The sequence below is a fragment of the Falco peregrinus genome, chromosome 3, assembly GCF_023634155.1.
Source record: "Falco peregrinus isolate bFalPer1 chromosome 3, bFalPer1.pri, whole genome shotgun sequence".
Lineage (NCBI taxonomy): Eukaryota > Metazoa > Chordata > Aves > Falconiformes > Falconidae > Falco > Falco peregrinus.
This window is the reverse complement of record NC_073723.1, coordinates 109,575,572-109,588,705: the sequence shown is the minus strand read 5'-3', so window position 1 is coordinate 109,588,705 and position 13,134 is coordinate 109,575,572. Positions and strand designations below refer to the sequence as shown.

General features: G+C 53.9%; 1 protein-coding gene across 2 annotated transcripts in view; it reads left to right on the top strand.

Annotated features, from left to right (window-relative positions):
• EPHB2 (EPH receptor B2) overlaps positions 1–13,134 on the top strand; it is a 129,709-nt gene that overhangs the window by 76,798 nt on the left and 39,777 nt on the right. For both annotated transcript variants that reach the window (XM_055800330.1, XM_055800329.1), the window contains exons 4-5: positions 4,742–4,897; positions 5,492–5,827. In XM_055800330.1, coding sequence (XP_055656305.1) covers positions 4,742–4,897; positions 5,492–5,827 — 492 coding nt within the window. The remainder of the gene's footprint in view (positions 1–4,741; positions 4,898–5,491; positions 5,828–13,134) is intronic.

The following is a 13,134-nucleotide window of genomic DNA, read 5'->3' as shown; positions in this document are numbered from 1 at the left end:
GCACACGCCGGCGCCTTGTCACCCCCTTCCTGCTGCCAGCACAGGCACAGCACTTTGAGGGTGCTGTGGGGCTCAGCCAGATACACCCAGTTAAGCCATCCCAGCTCTTCCCACCTCTCCCCATATGGCCTGTGCCCCAGGGCTGGCCATCTCGGTGACCTTCCCCTGTTCTTCCATATTGTCCTTGAACTGGACAACCCCAAACTAGCTCCAGCAGCATCCCCAGGGCCTGGCGGGGGAAGACACCTCCCTCAGTGTGTTGGCCCCACTCCTGACATGGCCCAGGACATTGTTTTCTCTGGTCACCATAACAAATTGCTGACACCTCTTTGGCGTGGGGTCCAGCGAAGCCATCCCGTGGTGCATGGCCAAGGATGCTAGAAGCTTGCTTGGGGTTTGCAGGGTCATGGAGATGCCAGCAGGAGGAAGGGGGGGCTGTGGGAGAGGGCTCCCAAAAGCACTGGGAAGGGTGAGAGGCAGGAGGTGGCCAAAGCGACCAGCTCCGGGGTCCTGCAGCACCGGGGATGGGGATGCTGCCGGTATGGGGGTGTGGAGCCAGCCTGCCTGCCCCCTGCCTCCGGCCCCGCGGGGAGACGGGAGGCAGCTGGGCGATAAGGCTGGGGATTTCAGACTCCTGGCAGATCCTGACAGAGCCAGCGCTGCCTGTTTTCCATCAGCTGTTAAAAACGCCTCACTCGAGTGGAAGGAGCCTTTGCTGCCAGGAGAAACAAAGCCAGGCAAAGGGAGCCAAGGAGGACCCTTCCTCAGAGCCATTAGCACGGGCTGAAAGTGCCATTTTGGAAATTTTTATTGCACGAGAGGGATGTTTGCAGAATGGTCCAGGGTGGGCTGGGGAGGCCAGGGCAGTTTTTGAGGTAGAGGAGCCTGGCTGGAGCCTGCTCAGCTCACACTGCATTAATTAAAAAGTTGGTTAGAGAGCAGCAGTAGGACACAGGGCCAACAAACAGGGAACCCCTCTGCGGCCCCTCCTGCACGTTTGGCTGGGGACTTTTCCTTCAGGATGAGCTGCAGGATGCCCTTCTCCACCGAGCTGCCCCAGGGCAGGGGGGCTGGGAGCCTGGGTGCTGCCTCCAGCAGCAGATGCTGCAGAATTGTCCTCCCCTCCTAGATCCCTGGCACGGTCCTCCTGCAGGGGAGGGCAGGGACCCCTCAGGGGTCCTTCTCCATGGCATTCCCTTCCCAAAGCACATGCCTTCCTGGGCATGACCATCTTTCTGTGCCCTGGGAATGGGTTGATGGGACATGAGGACACGTGGTGGTGCTCAGGTGTTTCCAGCCTTGTTGGAGAGCCCTGCAACCGGTACTCATAGCAAACCCGCTGCTGGCTCTGAGCTGTACCCTCGCGAGGCAGCCATCCATGCCTACCTGCAGCAGTGAGGCAATTAAAGGTCCATATGTTTCCCGTGAACCCCTATTAGCATCCTCTGACTGGTGCTGGAGATGTGGGAACCCACCACATGGGAAGCTGCGAACAGCTCCTGCTTCAGTGGTGGGGCAGAGCCGCTGTCACAGTAATCGCCCTCCTGGGATGAAGGATGCTCTGATCAAGTAGAAATTTGTGTGCTTTCGCCGTTTCAATTCCAAGCAGGAGTTTCTAGGGATGCTCTTCCCCTGCTTTCGTTGCAAGCCTAAGGGGAAGCAGCATGTCCCGAAGCTGCTGTCACCAGAAAACTGGGGTGTCCTCGTGTCTTCCAGCCAGCGGCGAGAACATCCGTGCTGTTCAAACAGGAGGAGGGCTCGCCCCTGTGTGAAGATTGAGTTTTGATTTGCTGTTTACTCTGGAAACAAGAAATTGGGTGGATTCCAAATTAAAAGCTGTTTTCTCACCCAGAGGAAGACCTGGAGGGAACAAAACATTTTTGAACACAATGTTCATTTATTTTACTTCTGGAGGTTGTCATTACTCGAGGAAAAAAAAAAAAAAACAACACCCACACAAACAACTTTGCATCAAATGTCAGTGTTTTTTTCCTGTCTTTCAACATGCTTTCAGAACATCTATCTTTGGAGAAGTTCTGCTTTTCCAGGATTATTTTATCCCATGTCAGTGTGCAGGACCTCCTGGGGAGGAAGAAAGTTGCCAAAACTTCTGGCCGTATTTTGGTGGCACATGCAAAGAGTTTTAGCATCCCAGCTTGTTATTTTTGGTGAACAGTCGTTCAACCCCCAATTTTTGCCCTGCTTTAGGAGCAGCACATGCAGAAGTATCTTAATTGCAGCCGTCAGCTTGTGCCGGGCCAAACCTGGGGAATTTTTTTATCTCTCAGGACCAGTGACTAAATCTCCACAGCATAGGCTTTTTTTTTTTTTTTTTTTTTTTTTTTTTTGATGTATCTTTATCTTGATGCGGAAAGCGTTTAGGAAAGTTGTTATTTTTAAAAGAAGCCCTCAAGAAGGTGAAAGAGGCTCACGTCTTAAAACGTCTTTGATCAAATGACCCTGTATTTCACCCTGGGTGTCAGACTAGAGCAATTTTGTCTGTTGATGTTATCATATTTCAAAAATTGGTATTAGTTTGGGGACCCTGTTATCGTTTCAGCTTCAGAGCCACCATCACTCCTCTGTAATGGAGAACGCAGCCATCACCTCTCCCAACAGCCTAACACCCTCGGAGAGGGGTTTGTACTGAGGGACATGCTGGGAATAGGGTCAGAAATGGAGTCAAACACGTGGGGGGGAGGGGACAGCAAGGGGGGGAGGGGACAGCAAGGGTGGGAAGATCTGGGAACGCGTGGAGAAAGCAGTTTTTCAACAGGTCCTTTGACTGTCGGAGGCAGGAGGGGCTTTGCAAGCGGGGAGGCTGACGGTATTTTTCCGTAGAGCTTTTCCCATTGGAAACTCAAGGTAATTTTGAAGGAAGGGAGATGAAAACTGGAATTAAAAAAAAAAGAAAAAAAAAAGATACTTCTCAGCAATAGCTCTTTATTACAGCAACCCCGAGTGTATGTTTTTCCCAGGCTGTTTTTCTGATCTGCCTCATTCCTGAAAGCCTTGGCAGCCAACTAAAGTAGAAGTTTGTTTAACTCGTTTCAGTGCAGAAACCACCTGCCACCCCCCAGGCTTTTCACGCTGCACAAGAATTAGCAGCGGCAGAAAGTCGCAACCAAGAGCAATCCCCAAGAACCTCGCCGAGAAACGCTTAGAGCTGAGCTTTTCCTTCGGCATCGGTGATCCCCTGACTTGGAAGGACTTTCTGGTGTTTAAAGCTCTGCAGGGGTATTTTTAGCCACCTGTGCCGTATCTGTTAATACTGTGTTTCACGCTCCGGTCCAGCCTTCAGCACCCATCTGCTGCAGGCACCAGGCACCCCCGTGCCACCCTCGCCCACCCTGCCGGGCTGAAGATGCGCCTTTTTGAGCAGCTGTTGCTGATGGAGCATCTTCTTCATCTGTGAGTGGCTTAGGTGGCCGAGCCCCGGTGGAGGTGGACGCCAGCACGCAGAAGTCGTGGCAGAAGTGACAATTTGCTTGTGATATGGAGTGATGGAGACAGACTGGCTGTGGAGGGTTGCAAAAGGTCCTTATGAGACGGCGTGGCCGGGAAATGAGGAGGCAATTGGGATTCTATAGACGTGAGGTGATGGAAATGGGAGAAAACAACCCAATTTCACGTACACCTGCACAGAGATGCTGGGCTGTGAGTTGGCTTGTTGTCTCTCAGGAACAAAGCCTCAGGGCTCTAATAATCCAGTTGATACACTGGTGGTTAACTAATAATCCAGACATTGCTAATTATGCGGAAAGAGCAGAGAACAAAATAGTGCATGTTGTTATTTACAATTTATACAAACAACGTATATGCAATTTATAAAACCAATTTATTATTGTTATGTGTTGTTGCACAAACTTGCATCATGCAGCTTGTCTGTTTGTGCGACCCTAGGGGTCACAGGGAAGGTGGGTGGCGATGGAGTGTTCGCTGCCAGTGCAAGTGTGCGATTGCGTCAAATGAAGCAGCAGCCGGCAGCTTCAAAGCAGCCAGCAGTGGATTCTTCATGCAGCGCAGAATTATACCACAGGGCTCTCTGCTGCAGGATAAAACGGGTGCAAAACATTTGCATGGAATAATAATAATAATAATAAAAATAAATAATAATAATAATAATAATAAAATAGCAATAATAATGATGATGATGATGATGATGATGATGATGATGATGATGATGATGATGATGATGATGATGATGATGGGTAACTTAGTGGAAGAATTATCCCACCGGGGATATTAAATGCAGAGAGCCTGCCCCTTAGAAAGTCCCTGAGCTATAAGTTGTTGGAGGGTGGCTTGAAGGTATGTGGCCAGTGTGCTTCTGGCTCGTGACATGCTCCTTGGGTGGCCGCTGTTGGGGGGAGCATCCTGGTGACTGCGGACCTTTGGTCTGACTTAGTCGAGCCACTTGCATCTCCTGAGGTGCCAGTGGCTAAAAACCCCCTTTGCATTCGTAAGACTCCTCGAGTGGACCCTGGTCGGCACTCGCGGTCAGGGATGGGGCTGGGGAGCTGTGTCGCCGTCGCTGCAGGCAGCGCGAGCAGCAGTGCCTGCCTCCTCGGAGCTTTCGAACCAGCTGCTCCTTCTCCACTTTGTTTATTTCAAATTGTCAGGTTTTGGCTTTAGACTCTGCAAAACCCCGAAGGGTGTTTTCTGGCAGCTCTGCCAGGCTCTGGGCATCCCCGCCAGCCCCTGTCCTCACTGCTTACCGCTGCTCTTGGTTCTCTTCCAGGCTGCCCGTCAGGGACATTTAAGGCCAGCCAAGGGGATGAAGGATGCGTCCACTGCCCGATTAACAGCCGGACGACTTCAGAAGGGGCCACTAACTGCGTGTGCCGAAACGGATATTACCGGGCAGATGCCGATCCTGTTGACATGCCGTGCACCAGTATGTGGGCTCCAGGCAACTGGGGAGGGGCTGCACGTGGCTGGGAAAGGAGATGCTCATTAGTCAAAGCACTGAGGGATGCTTAACAAAGGCATCTGTCTCAGTGGGATTTTGGAGGAGGCCGGGGGGCTCGGAGCACCTTGTCCAGAGGAGCCTTGCAGGCGTGGGTCTGTCTTACCTTACAAACACTGTGCATATAAAAAGGACATAAATTTGGGTTGTTTTGTGCTGTTCTAGGCAGCGGGAGGACTGCACTCTGGGGGCTGTACCCAGATGAGAAGATCTGCCTGTTGGCATGCAGGAGATCAGTGCAAAGGCCAGGAATCAGAAACACTACAAAGAATAATTGGTAAATTTTGCCAGGGATGCCACGTAATCAAATTAGCTTGGGTTAAGAGGACAGGTTTTGTTGCTGCTCTTGCCTTTGGCTGCCCAGCTTGCTCCACACGTCCCCAACAGCAAGAGAAGCACCCAGCTCGGCATGTGCCTGCTGCAGAGTCCTGTCGGGGATGGGGAACAGGAGGGGGTGCAGCTGGTCCCATAGCAATGAGCAGGGCTCCAGCTCTTACACCTTTCTGTCTGTTCCCTTTACAGCCATCCCGTCTGCCCCCCAGGCCGTCATCTCCAGCGTGAACGAGACCTCGCTGATGCTGGAGTGGACCCCGCCGCGGGACTCGGGGGGCCGGGAGGACCTGGTGTACAACATCATCTGCAAGAGCTGTGGCTCCGGCCGTGGGGCGTGCACGCGCTGTGGGGACAACGTGCAATTCGCCCCCCGCCAGCTGGGCCTGACGGAGCCCCGCATCTACATCAGCGACCTGCTGGCCCATACCCAGTACACCTTTGAGATCCAGGCGGTGAACGGCGTCACCGACCAGAGTCCCTTCTCCCCACAGTTTGCGTCAGTGAACATCACCACCAACCAGGCTGGTAAGTGTCTCCCAGCAGACCTTTCCTGAAGGGTGGTGGTGGTGGTGGACGGAGAGCTCCTGCTCAAGAGGTGCTGGGTGAAACCCCATGGGCTGAACAGGGCTTGAAGGGGAGAAGAGGTGGGCTGAGATGGTGGTGCTGCTTGCTCTGTCACGCTGGGGATGACTAAAGTGCATGGGCCTGGCAATTCCTGAATGAATCCCAAACCTTGGGTGTGAAAAAAGTCCCTTATTTCCATGAAAAGCTGGCCCGTGCCCCAAGGCAGAGCTGCCCTCCCTGTCACCACAGCAGAGCAGCTCATGTCGCACCCCCAGATGTGGCAGTATCCCTGTCTGGTGATGGGTGCGTGGCTGTTCCTGAGGTTGTTGCCTTGGAGCATCAGTTGCATGCACTGTCGGGGTGTTGCAGATGTAGCAACGGAGGAGGTAAAGCAGGATCAGCTCCAGCATTTTGACACAAGCTGCCATCTCTGCTCCAACTGCAGAGAAAGCCAGGACGGGCTGTAGAAGCAAATGAAAGCTGCGCAGAAGAGGGGCTGGGGGCTGGTTACACAGGATGGCCATCTGGAAATCTGCTCCAGTTCCTGTGCCACTGCAGAGTCACCTTAGTGAAGCCAACCAAGCCTGTGCTGGCCTGGGGGTTTGCGTCGCTCCCCCTGTGCAGGGTGGCTTTGCTGGGGGGAAGGGCTGCGTCAGGTAGGGCTGCTCCTCCAAGGGTCCCCAGCAGCCCCCCAGCAGCAGCTGTGCCGGTGGCAGGATGCCCCACAGAACTGCTGGTCAGGGGCAGCTCCCCCCCCACCTGGAAGCCATCTGGAGCTGGGGCTGGGGCTTTGCTGCAGCTGATGGCGCGCTGGAAGCGTGCCAGCGAGGTACAAGCATGCGTGGGAGCAAACAAGTTTCTGTGGTCCCTCTGAGCGCTGCCGCGAGTGTGTGGGGTTGTGCAAACGTGCCCCGGGCTGCCCTGGACGCTGCGTGACCTTCAAGAGCGAATTTGGCAGTCGTGGATGGTTGCGTTGGCAGTGAATTGCCAGGGAGCCATGGGGGGGGGCTGGCTGCGGGGGGCAGGAGGCGTTTGCTCTGGGGGAAAGCAGCGGTGGTGCAGGTGGGCATCACTTGGTGGGGCAGGCAGAGCAGCGCAGCAGAGGTGACCTGCCAAAATGTCGTGGGTGCACGTCAACCAGCAGAATGGCCTCCGATCTCCAGTTAGCGCGGGAGCGGCAGGGTCACGGTGTTCTCGGTGCCGTGCCACAGCCTCCCAAGGCAGGTTCAGCGTGGCGGTGGGCTGTGGTTTGACTGCTGCACGTGAGGAGGGGAGAGGAGCTGGTCTGGGACTGTGACCGGTCGCAGCTTCCTTTAGAGGTGGCTGATGGAGATGAGGTGGGTGCAGTGCTCTGCCTGGGGCTGGGAAGGGGCTCTGCACCCTGCAGCGTGGTCCCACGCTATAAACCAGCTACTTACTGCTCAGATTTTGCACTTTGCAGTTATGCGGCGTGCTTCTTACCTTCCTATACTGCCTGCGGCTACTTCCACCTTAGCAAAACCGGAGAGCTGAGTTTCAGGTGAATCCTTTTCAGTCCCCTGGATCCACCTCTTTGTGTTTTCCTTGTTTGACACTCCTTTATTATCAGGGCTCACACTTCTCAGCCTGTGTGATGTCTCTCTTAATGTATCTATTCATTAGCACTAAACAGTAACTGTCTGCTTGCTAATTCCTCTGTAATTAGAGGCTCTGAATTCTTCTGCTTACACTTGGCACCGCCTGGCAGCCTTGATGTAGATCATTAGCAGTTGGTAACAGAAGCTGCAGACACAAAGGCAGAGCTGGGACAGGAGAATGGAGGGTGTTGTGGGGAGGGAGGGGAGGGATGAGCCTGGGGAAGTGACATTACAGTCTCCTCTGCCTTTGCTCTGGGCTGAGCAGCCAGCTGGGGCTCCATCTCAGCCAGAGCAGAAGACCAAATACGTGATCGGTTGTGCTCCTGCCACAGCAAGCCCATGGTGTCCCTGCAAAGCATCCGCTACGCTGGCCTTCAGGGACCTCCCAGCCCCGAAGAAAGCAAAGCAAAATTACCCTGCTTCACCCACGGATAAATGGAGCTGCTGGGGGACCACCTGTGCTTGGTGCTTTGGGGGCTGAGGAGAGATGCCACATCACCAGCAGCATCTTTTGGCCTTCAGCATCCCAGGAAAAAGCTGTTGTGAGAAGGAGTCGGACAACAATCCCCACAGAACAGCCAGCGGGCAGGTGCTGAGTGTGGCCGGAGGAATGGCACTGGGGGGTGCGATGGTAGGGTGACCACCATCCCACAGTGCAAATATGAGATCGAAGAAGGTGACACAACGTTCACCTTGTTCTCCCAAAGATGCTGCAGTTGTCGCTGCTGTACCCCTCTCCACTGAGGTCTGGGTTTCACTGCAATGGCCTTTACATCAACATAACTGGTTTTGGTGTTGTGGTAGCAGGACATTTCTCCTTGTGGATGCACAGGTGGCTGGTAGCTTCTGTCAAGGGAAAATATGAGGTAATTAGACCAAGGTGATCCCTTTCTTGCTATAAGGTGGCTTTCCAGAATGTGGATCTTCCCTCAGCTCTTTGTGGAAACCTCTACATTCTTCATCAGACTTTTTGGAACTGGATATTGTACTCAGTAGCAGCTCTACTGCAGATAAACTACTTTCCTTGCTGTTTTCGCTGTTCCCTTACACATCCAAGTGTAAGGTGCTACCTCACTCAGCCACGCAGGCAGCTTTGACCCTCCCTGGCAGCTGTTGTCTTGGTCAGATGCTGCTTTCCTCAAATCACTCTCCCGTTCTGCAAGCAATACCTGCATTTTGGGTTCTAGACCCCAGCACAACCTTATAATCACTTTTCACGTTGTAGCTGCGATTAAATTCACCCCTAATGTCTTCACCAGCAGGCTCAGCCAGCCCAGCTCTCTCCATGTCTCCTAAGCTCTGTGCCACAGGCTGCCTTGGTCACCCTTGGCTGGATCCTCTGCAGTTCCTCCTGGACCCATGGCCCTGGGTTCTCCATTGACCAAGTTGATGTTGGCCTTAGACCAGCCAGGTTGGTGCTGAATCACAGAACCATTCAGGTTGGAAAAGACCTTTAAGCTCACCAAGTCCACCCGTTACCCCAGCACTGCCAAGCCCACCTCTAAGCCATGTCCCTGAGCGCCGCATCCATGTGGTTTTTAGACACCTCCAGGGATGGTGACTCCACCGCCTCCCTGGGCAGCCTGTGCCGGGGCTTCACCACCCGTTTGGTGAAGACATTTTCCCTCATATCCCGTATAAACCCGCCCTGGTGCACTCGAGCCCGTTCCCTCTTGTCCTGTCACTTGTTATTGGGGAAAAGGGACCGACCCCCCCTGCCTACAGCCCCTGTCAGGCAGCTGTAGGGAGCGATCAGGTCCCCCCCGAGCCCCCTCCTCTCCAGGCTGAGCCCCCCCCAGCTCCTTCAGATGCTCCCCATCAGCCTGGTGCCCCAGCCCCTTCCCCAGCCCCATTGCCTGTCTCTGGACACGCTCCAGCCCCTCAGCATCCCTCTTGAACTGAGGGGCCCAAAACTGAACCCAGGATTCAAGGTGCAGCCTCACCACTGCCCAGTACAGGGGGACAATCACTGCCCTGGTCCTGCTGGCCACACTGTTTCAGACACAAGCCAGGGTGCTGCTGGCCTCCTTGGCCACCTGGGCACACCGCTGGCTCATGCTCAGCCTGTGACCTTCCGACTCCCCAGGTTTACCCTTCGCATGTCTCTGTAACGGTGTCATCTTTTCCGTCCCACCACCAAAGCAATGGGTGGCCCAGGCAGCGTGGTGCCGAGGGGCGTCCCAAGGGACATGCCACCGCTCTTCCTGGGAGAAGGTTGGTCAAAAGAGGGTGGCCAGCCTGTGCTTGGACACAGTTTCCTGGATTTTTCTCTTGCAGTGAGTGCCCTAAAAAGACCAAAGGTGTTTAACCTCCAGAAGGGCAGGTTTTGTTAGAACCGGAGGTGTGATGCTTCCCTTTTCAAAGTGCAGAGAATGAGAAAGGACCAAGACCAGCAGAACAGAAATAAAGAGAGCTTGGAATAAACATCCCCTTAACACCACCTCCTTGCTCCCCAGTCTGTCTTCAGCCAACTGGAATTTACCCCTTCCAGCAAACTGCGTGATTCCCACTGCCTTCCTAGGAAATACCTTCTGTCACCTCCGAGGCCAGGTTGTGTTTTCTCTCTGCTCTTCTCAGCAGGCTTCTTCTTGACCTCCAGCTCCATCTTGTGCATCTCCCGATGCACCCTCCACTTGCCTGCTTATTGCACCCTGCTGCTGAGTGGCATCTCTCCCCCAAAGCTCAGCAGCAATCCCAGGAGGGAGATCCAGGATTTGCCATCGTACACAGGCAGTCCTGCCTTCAGGGACCATGATGCGGCCAAAGAAAACATCGCGCAGAGACCGGGTGCCACCAAAAGCCTTTTCTCAGCCGTGCCAGAGCAAAAGATTCATGCCAAGAGGGTGGTTGAGAGCCATGCCAGCATCTCAAGAGGGAAGGAGCAGGAGAGAAGCCAGGGGTCAAGGAGCTGAGCACGGCCCCACGCTTGGGATAATGACACTTGACTAATTGAAAGCCATGTCAGGCATCAACCCTCTTGCTGGTGACAACGCGCAGCCCCTGATTCCAAATTTGCGGCCATTCTTTGGGGAGGAGCTGGGAGGGGAGGGAGTCTCGGTGCTGCGAGGATTTGTAGGCTCCATCTGCGCCCTGGGTAGGCTGAGTGCCCTGGGAAAGAAGGGAGAGGGCTGCTTGGGCAGGGCTGACAGGCAGCGCATGGGAAGGGCATCTTTTGGTAACAGGCTGTGGCTTCTGTGATCTGAGCAGGGAGGAAATAAGCCCCGGGCTCTGCGTTATCCGGAGACAAATTCGTGGACCTCCCAGTGATGGGGGAAAGAGACCATCCTGGTTTGGGGGAACATAGCCCTGTTTGTGAGTGACTCTGGTGTCGCACAGGATAAGGAGGGAGGATTAACTCTGATGTCAGAGGCTCTTGGCTGCAAGCAGAGCCAAAAAGAGCCATACGGCTGATACAGCGTGAGTACCAGCTCGGGTGTGACAGAGGAAACCAATGCACTGTCCTGATAAACCCATCAGGAGCAGCATCCGCAGCGGCAGAGTTTACTGGCACAATTTCTCCCTCTCTATGGATCCAGATAACTTGTTGTGATTATTTGCATTATTATTCTGGGTGGCGTTTTACAGCAGTATGTCGCGACATGGGTCCTTTGGCCGGGGAGATGTGCAGCTTCATGCCTGTGCACCAGGGTCGTGCCAGACATCTGGAGGGTGGAAGTTTCTGCTTGGTGGTGGCTATCGCAGCCCAGGCACTGGCATCCCACCCAGGCAGGTGTTTTTGGACAGGGCTGTCCCGACAAGACTCAGAGGGTTCCTGCGAGCCCAGGGACAGCTGAATGTTTCAGTGGCCCGAAGCAAACATGTGGGCCGTGGCTCTGCTCTGCTGTGGATGTCCTGTGACTGGGCTGAGACCAGTCTGGTCCTTACACAAAGGCTGGGGAGTTCAGTGGTGAAGCACAGGTGGGACAGATCCTGGGAAGTGCAAAGCACCAGAAGGGGATGATTTTTCCCTCACCTTCAGCCAAAAAAATCCATCCCTTGCAGCCGTTATCCATGTGCTTTACTGTCGGATGCAACAGGGAGTATGGAGGGATCAGGGGGAGAAGGGTGAGGAGGCAGGAGTGGAGGTAGCATCACACCAAGGTGAAGGTGTGACACTGGTAGGGACGGTGCTTCTCACCAGCCATCGAGGCTGCCATTTGCTTGTCACATCAGTTATGCTCAGGCTAGACAGAGAGGGGAGAGCTGTATCGCCCGGGGCACACGGACTCTTGCTTTTGTCTTCTCACTTTAATTTTGCGTCAGAAGATCTGGCTGGCGTCCTGCTTCGGAAGGATGTGTGGCAGTGGGCTGTGCTCCGCCGGGCGCAGGTAGCGAGTCGTGGCATCTCCTCTGTCCCCCTGTGCTGCTCTCAGCCGTGCCTGAGCTGGCTGCGGTCAGGAACTCCTTGTCTATGAAACAACCACCTGGGAAAGCCTTTGCAGAAATCCCCTTGAGGAGCTGGAATAAGCCTTCCAGACCTTAAAAGCTGTGGGTATCTGTTCCTTGTTGCCTTCAAGCGTAAAAGGCAGGAGACTGTAGCATTTCAGCATCTCGGACCTCTCACCCACCCACCCACCCATGGCACAGCTGCTGCCAGCACTACCTCAGGGCATCCGTGGCTTTGCATAGACAATTATGGGTAATCGCCAAAGGCAGAGGTCTCCCTGCATTCCCAGTGATGTGTCCCAGAGCTGCACCCACTCCCCTCCATGAGGGAACTTTTCCCAATCTCCAACTTGAACCTCCCAAGCTGTGATTTATGGCCATTGGTCTTTGTTATATTAAGTTTCAAAGGTTCAAGCCAAGAGATGGTTTGGATCAGCCTACACATCAATTATCCTCTCATTTAGTCCTGTCTTTGGCTAGAGCATCTTTCAGAAAGGCAACCAGTCTTGACGTGAGATATCAAGAAACATCAGGTCCTTGTGCACAAGTCTGTGTAGCTTGTTCTTGCTTTTTTTTTCCAATGAGTTCACTGATTTTCTAAGGAAATGCAGTAGACGCTGCCTGTCTGGACACAAGTAAAACATTTGATTTGGAAATCTACTAATAAAGCTGGAAGTCTGTCCAGGAACTGCCATTTAGGAGACCATTCCCACCCAAACGGGGAAGCCTGAGGCTGAACTGAGGTGATGCGCTGATTCAAAATCTGGTAGGGTATTTCTTGTGCAGGAAACTGTGCTACCTCCACAAAGACACTGAGAGGTGGAATAACAGTATCAGGGTGAAATTCCACAAGGGAAGGCAGCTGAGGAGGACCTGGTGGCAGACCATGGGAAGAGGACAACTCTCCAGTATGAAAAGCTGGTGGAAAAACAAGATGTGCCAGATTGTTGCCTCAAGCAAGTTCGCCAGCTGTAGCAAGGTCTCACTGCCATTACACGAAGCTTGGGTGGACTTTGGTCCAGTCATCGTGTGCACACCTGATTGTCCCCATTGGAGAGAGCTGGGCTGATGGTAGCAGGCAGAGAAAGGCTGGCAGGGTGAGCAGAACGTGGGAGAGCCCACGTTAGAGAGGAGACCAAAGAGGCACTGTGTGTAAAGGGGATTTATTTGCTGCCCGTGATGATGTGCTGGGCTGGAGGGACACTAGAAAGGGAGGAGAGTTATTAAAGCAGAAGGACAAGAGCAGATGGTACAGAGTGGCTGGTG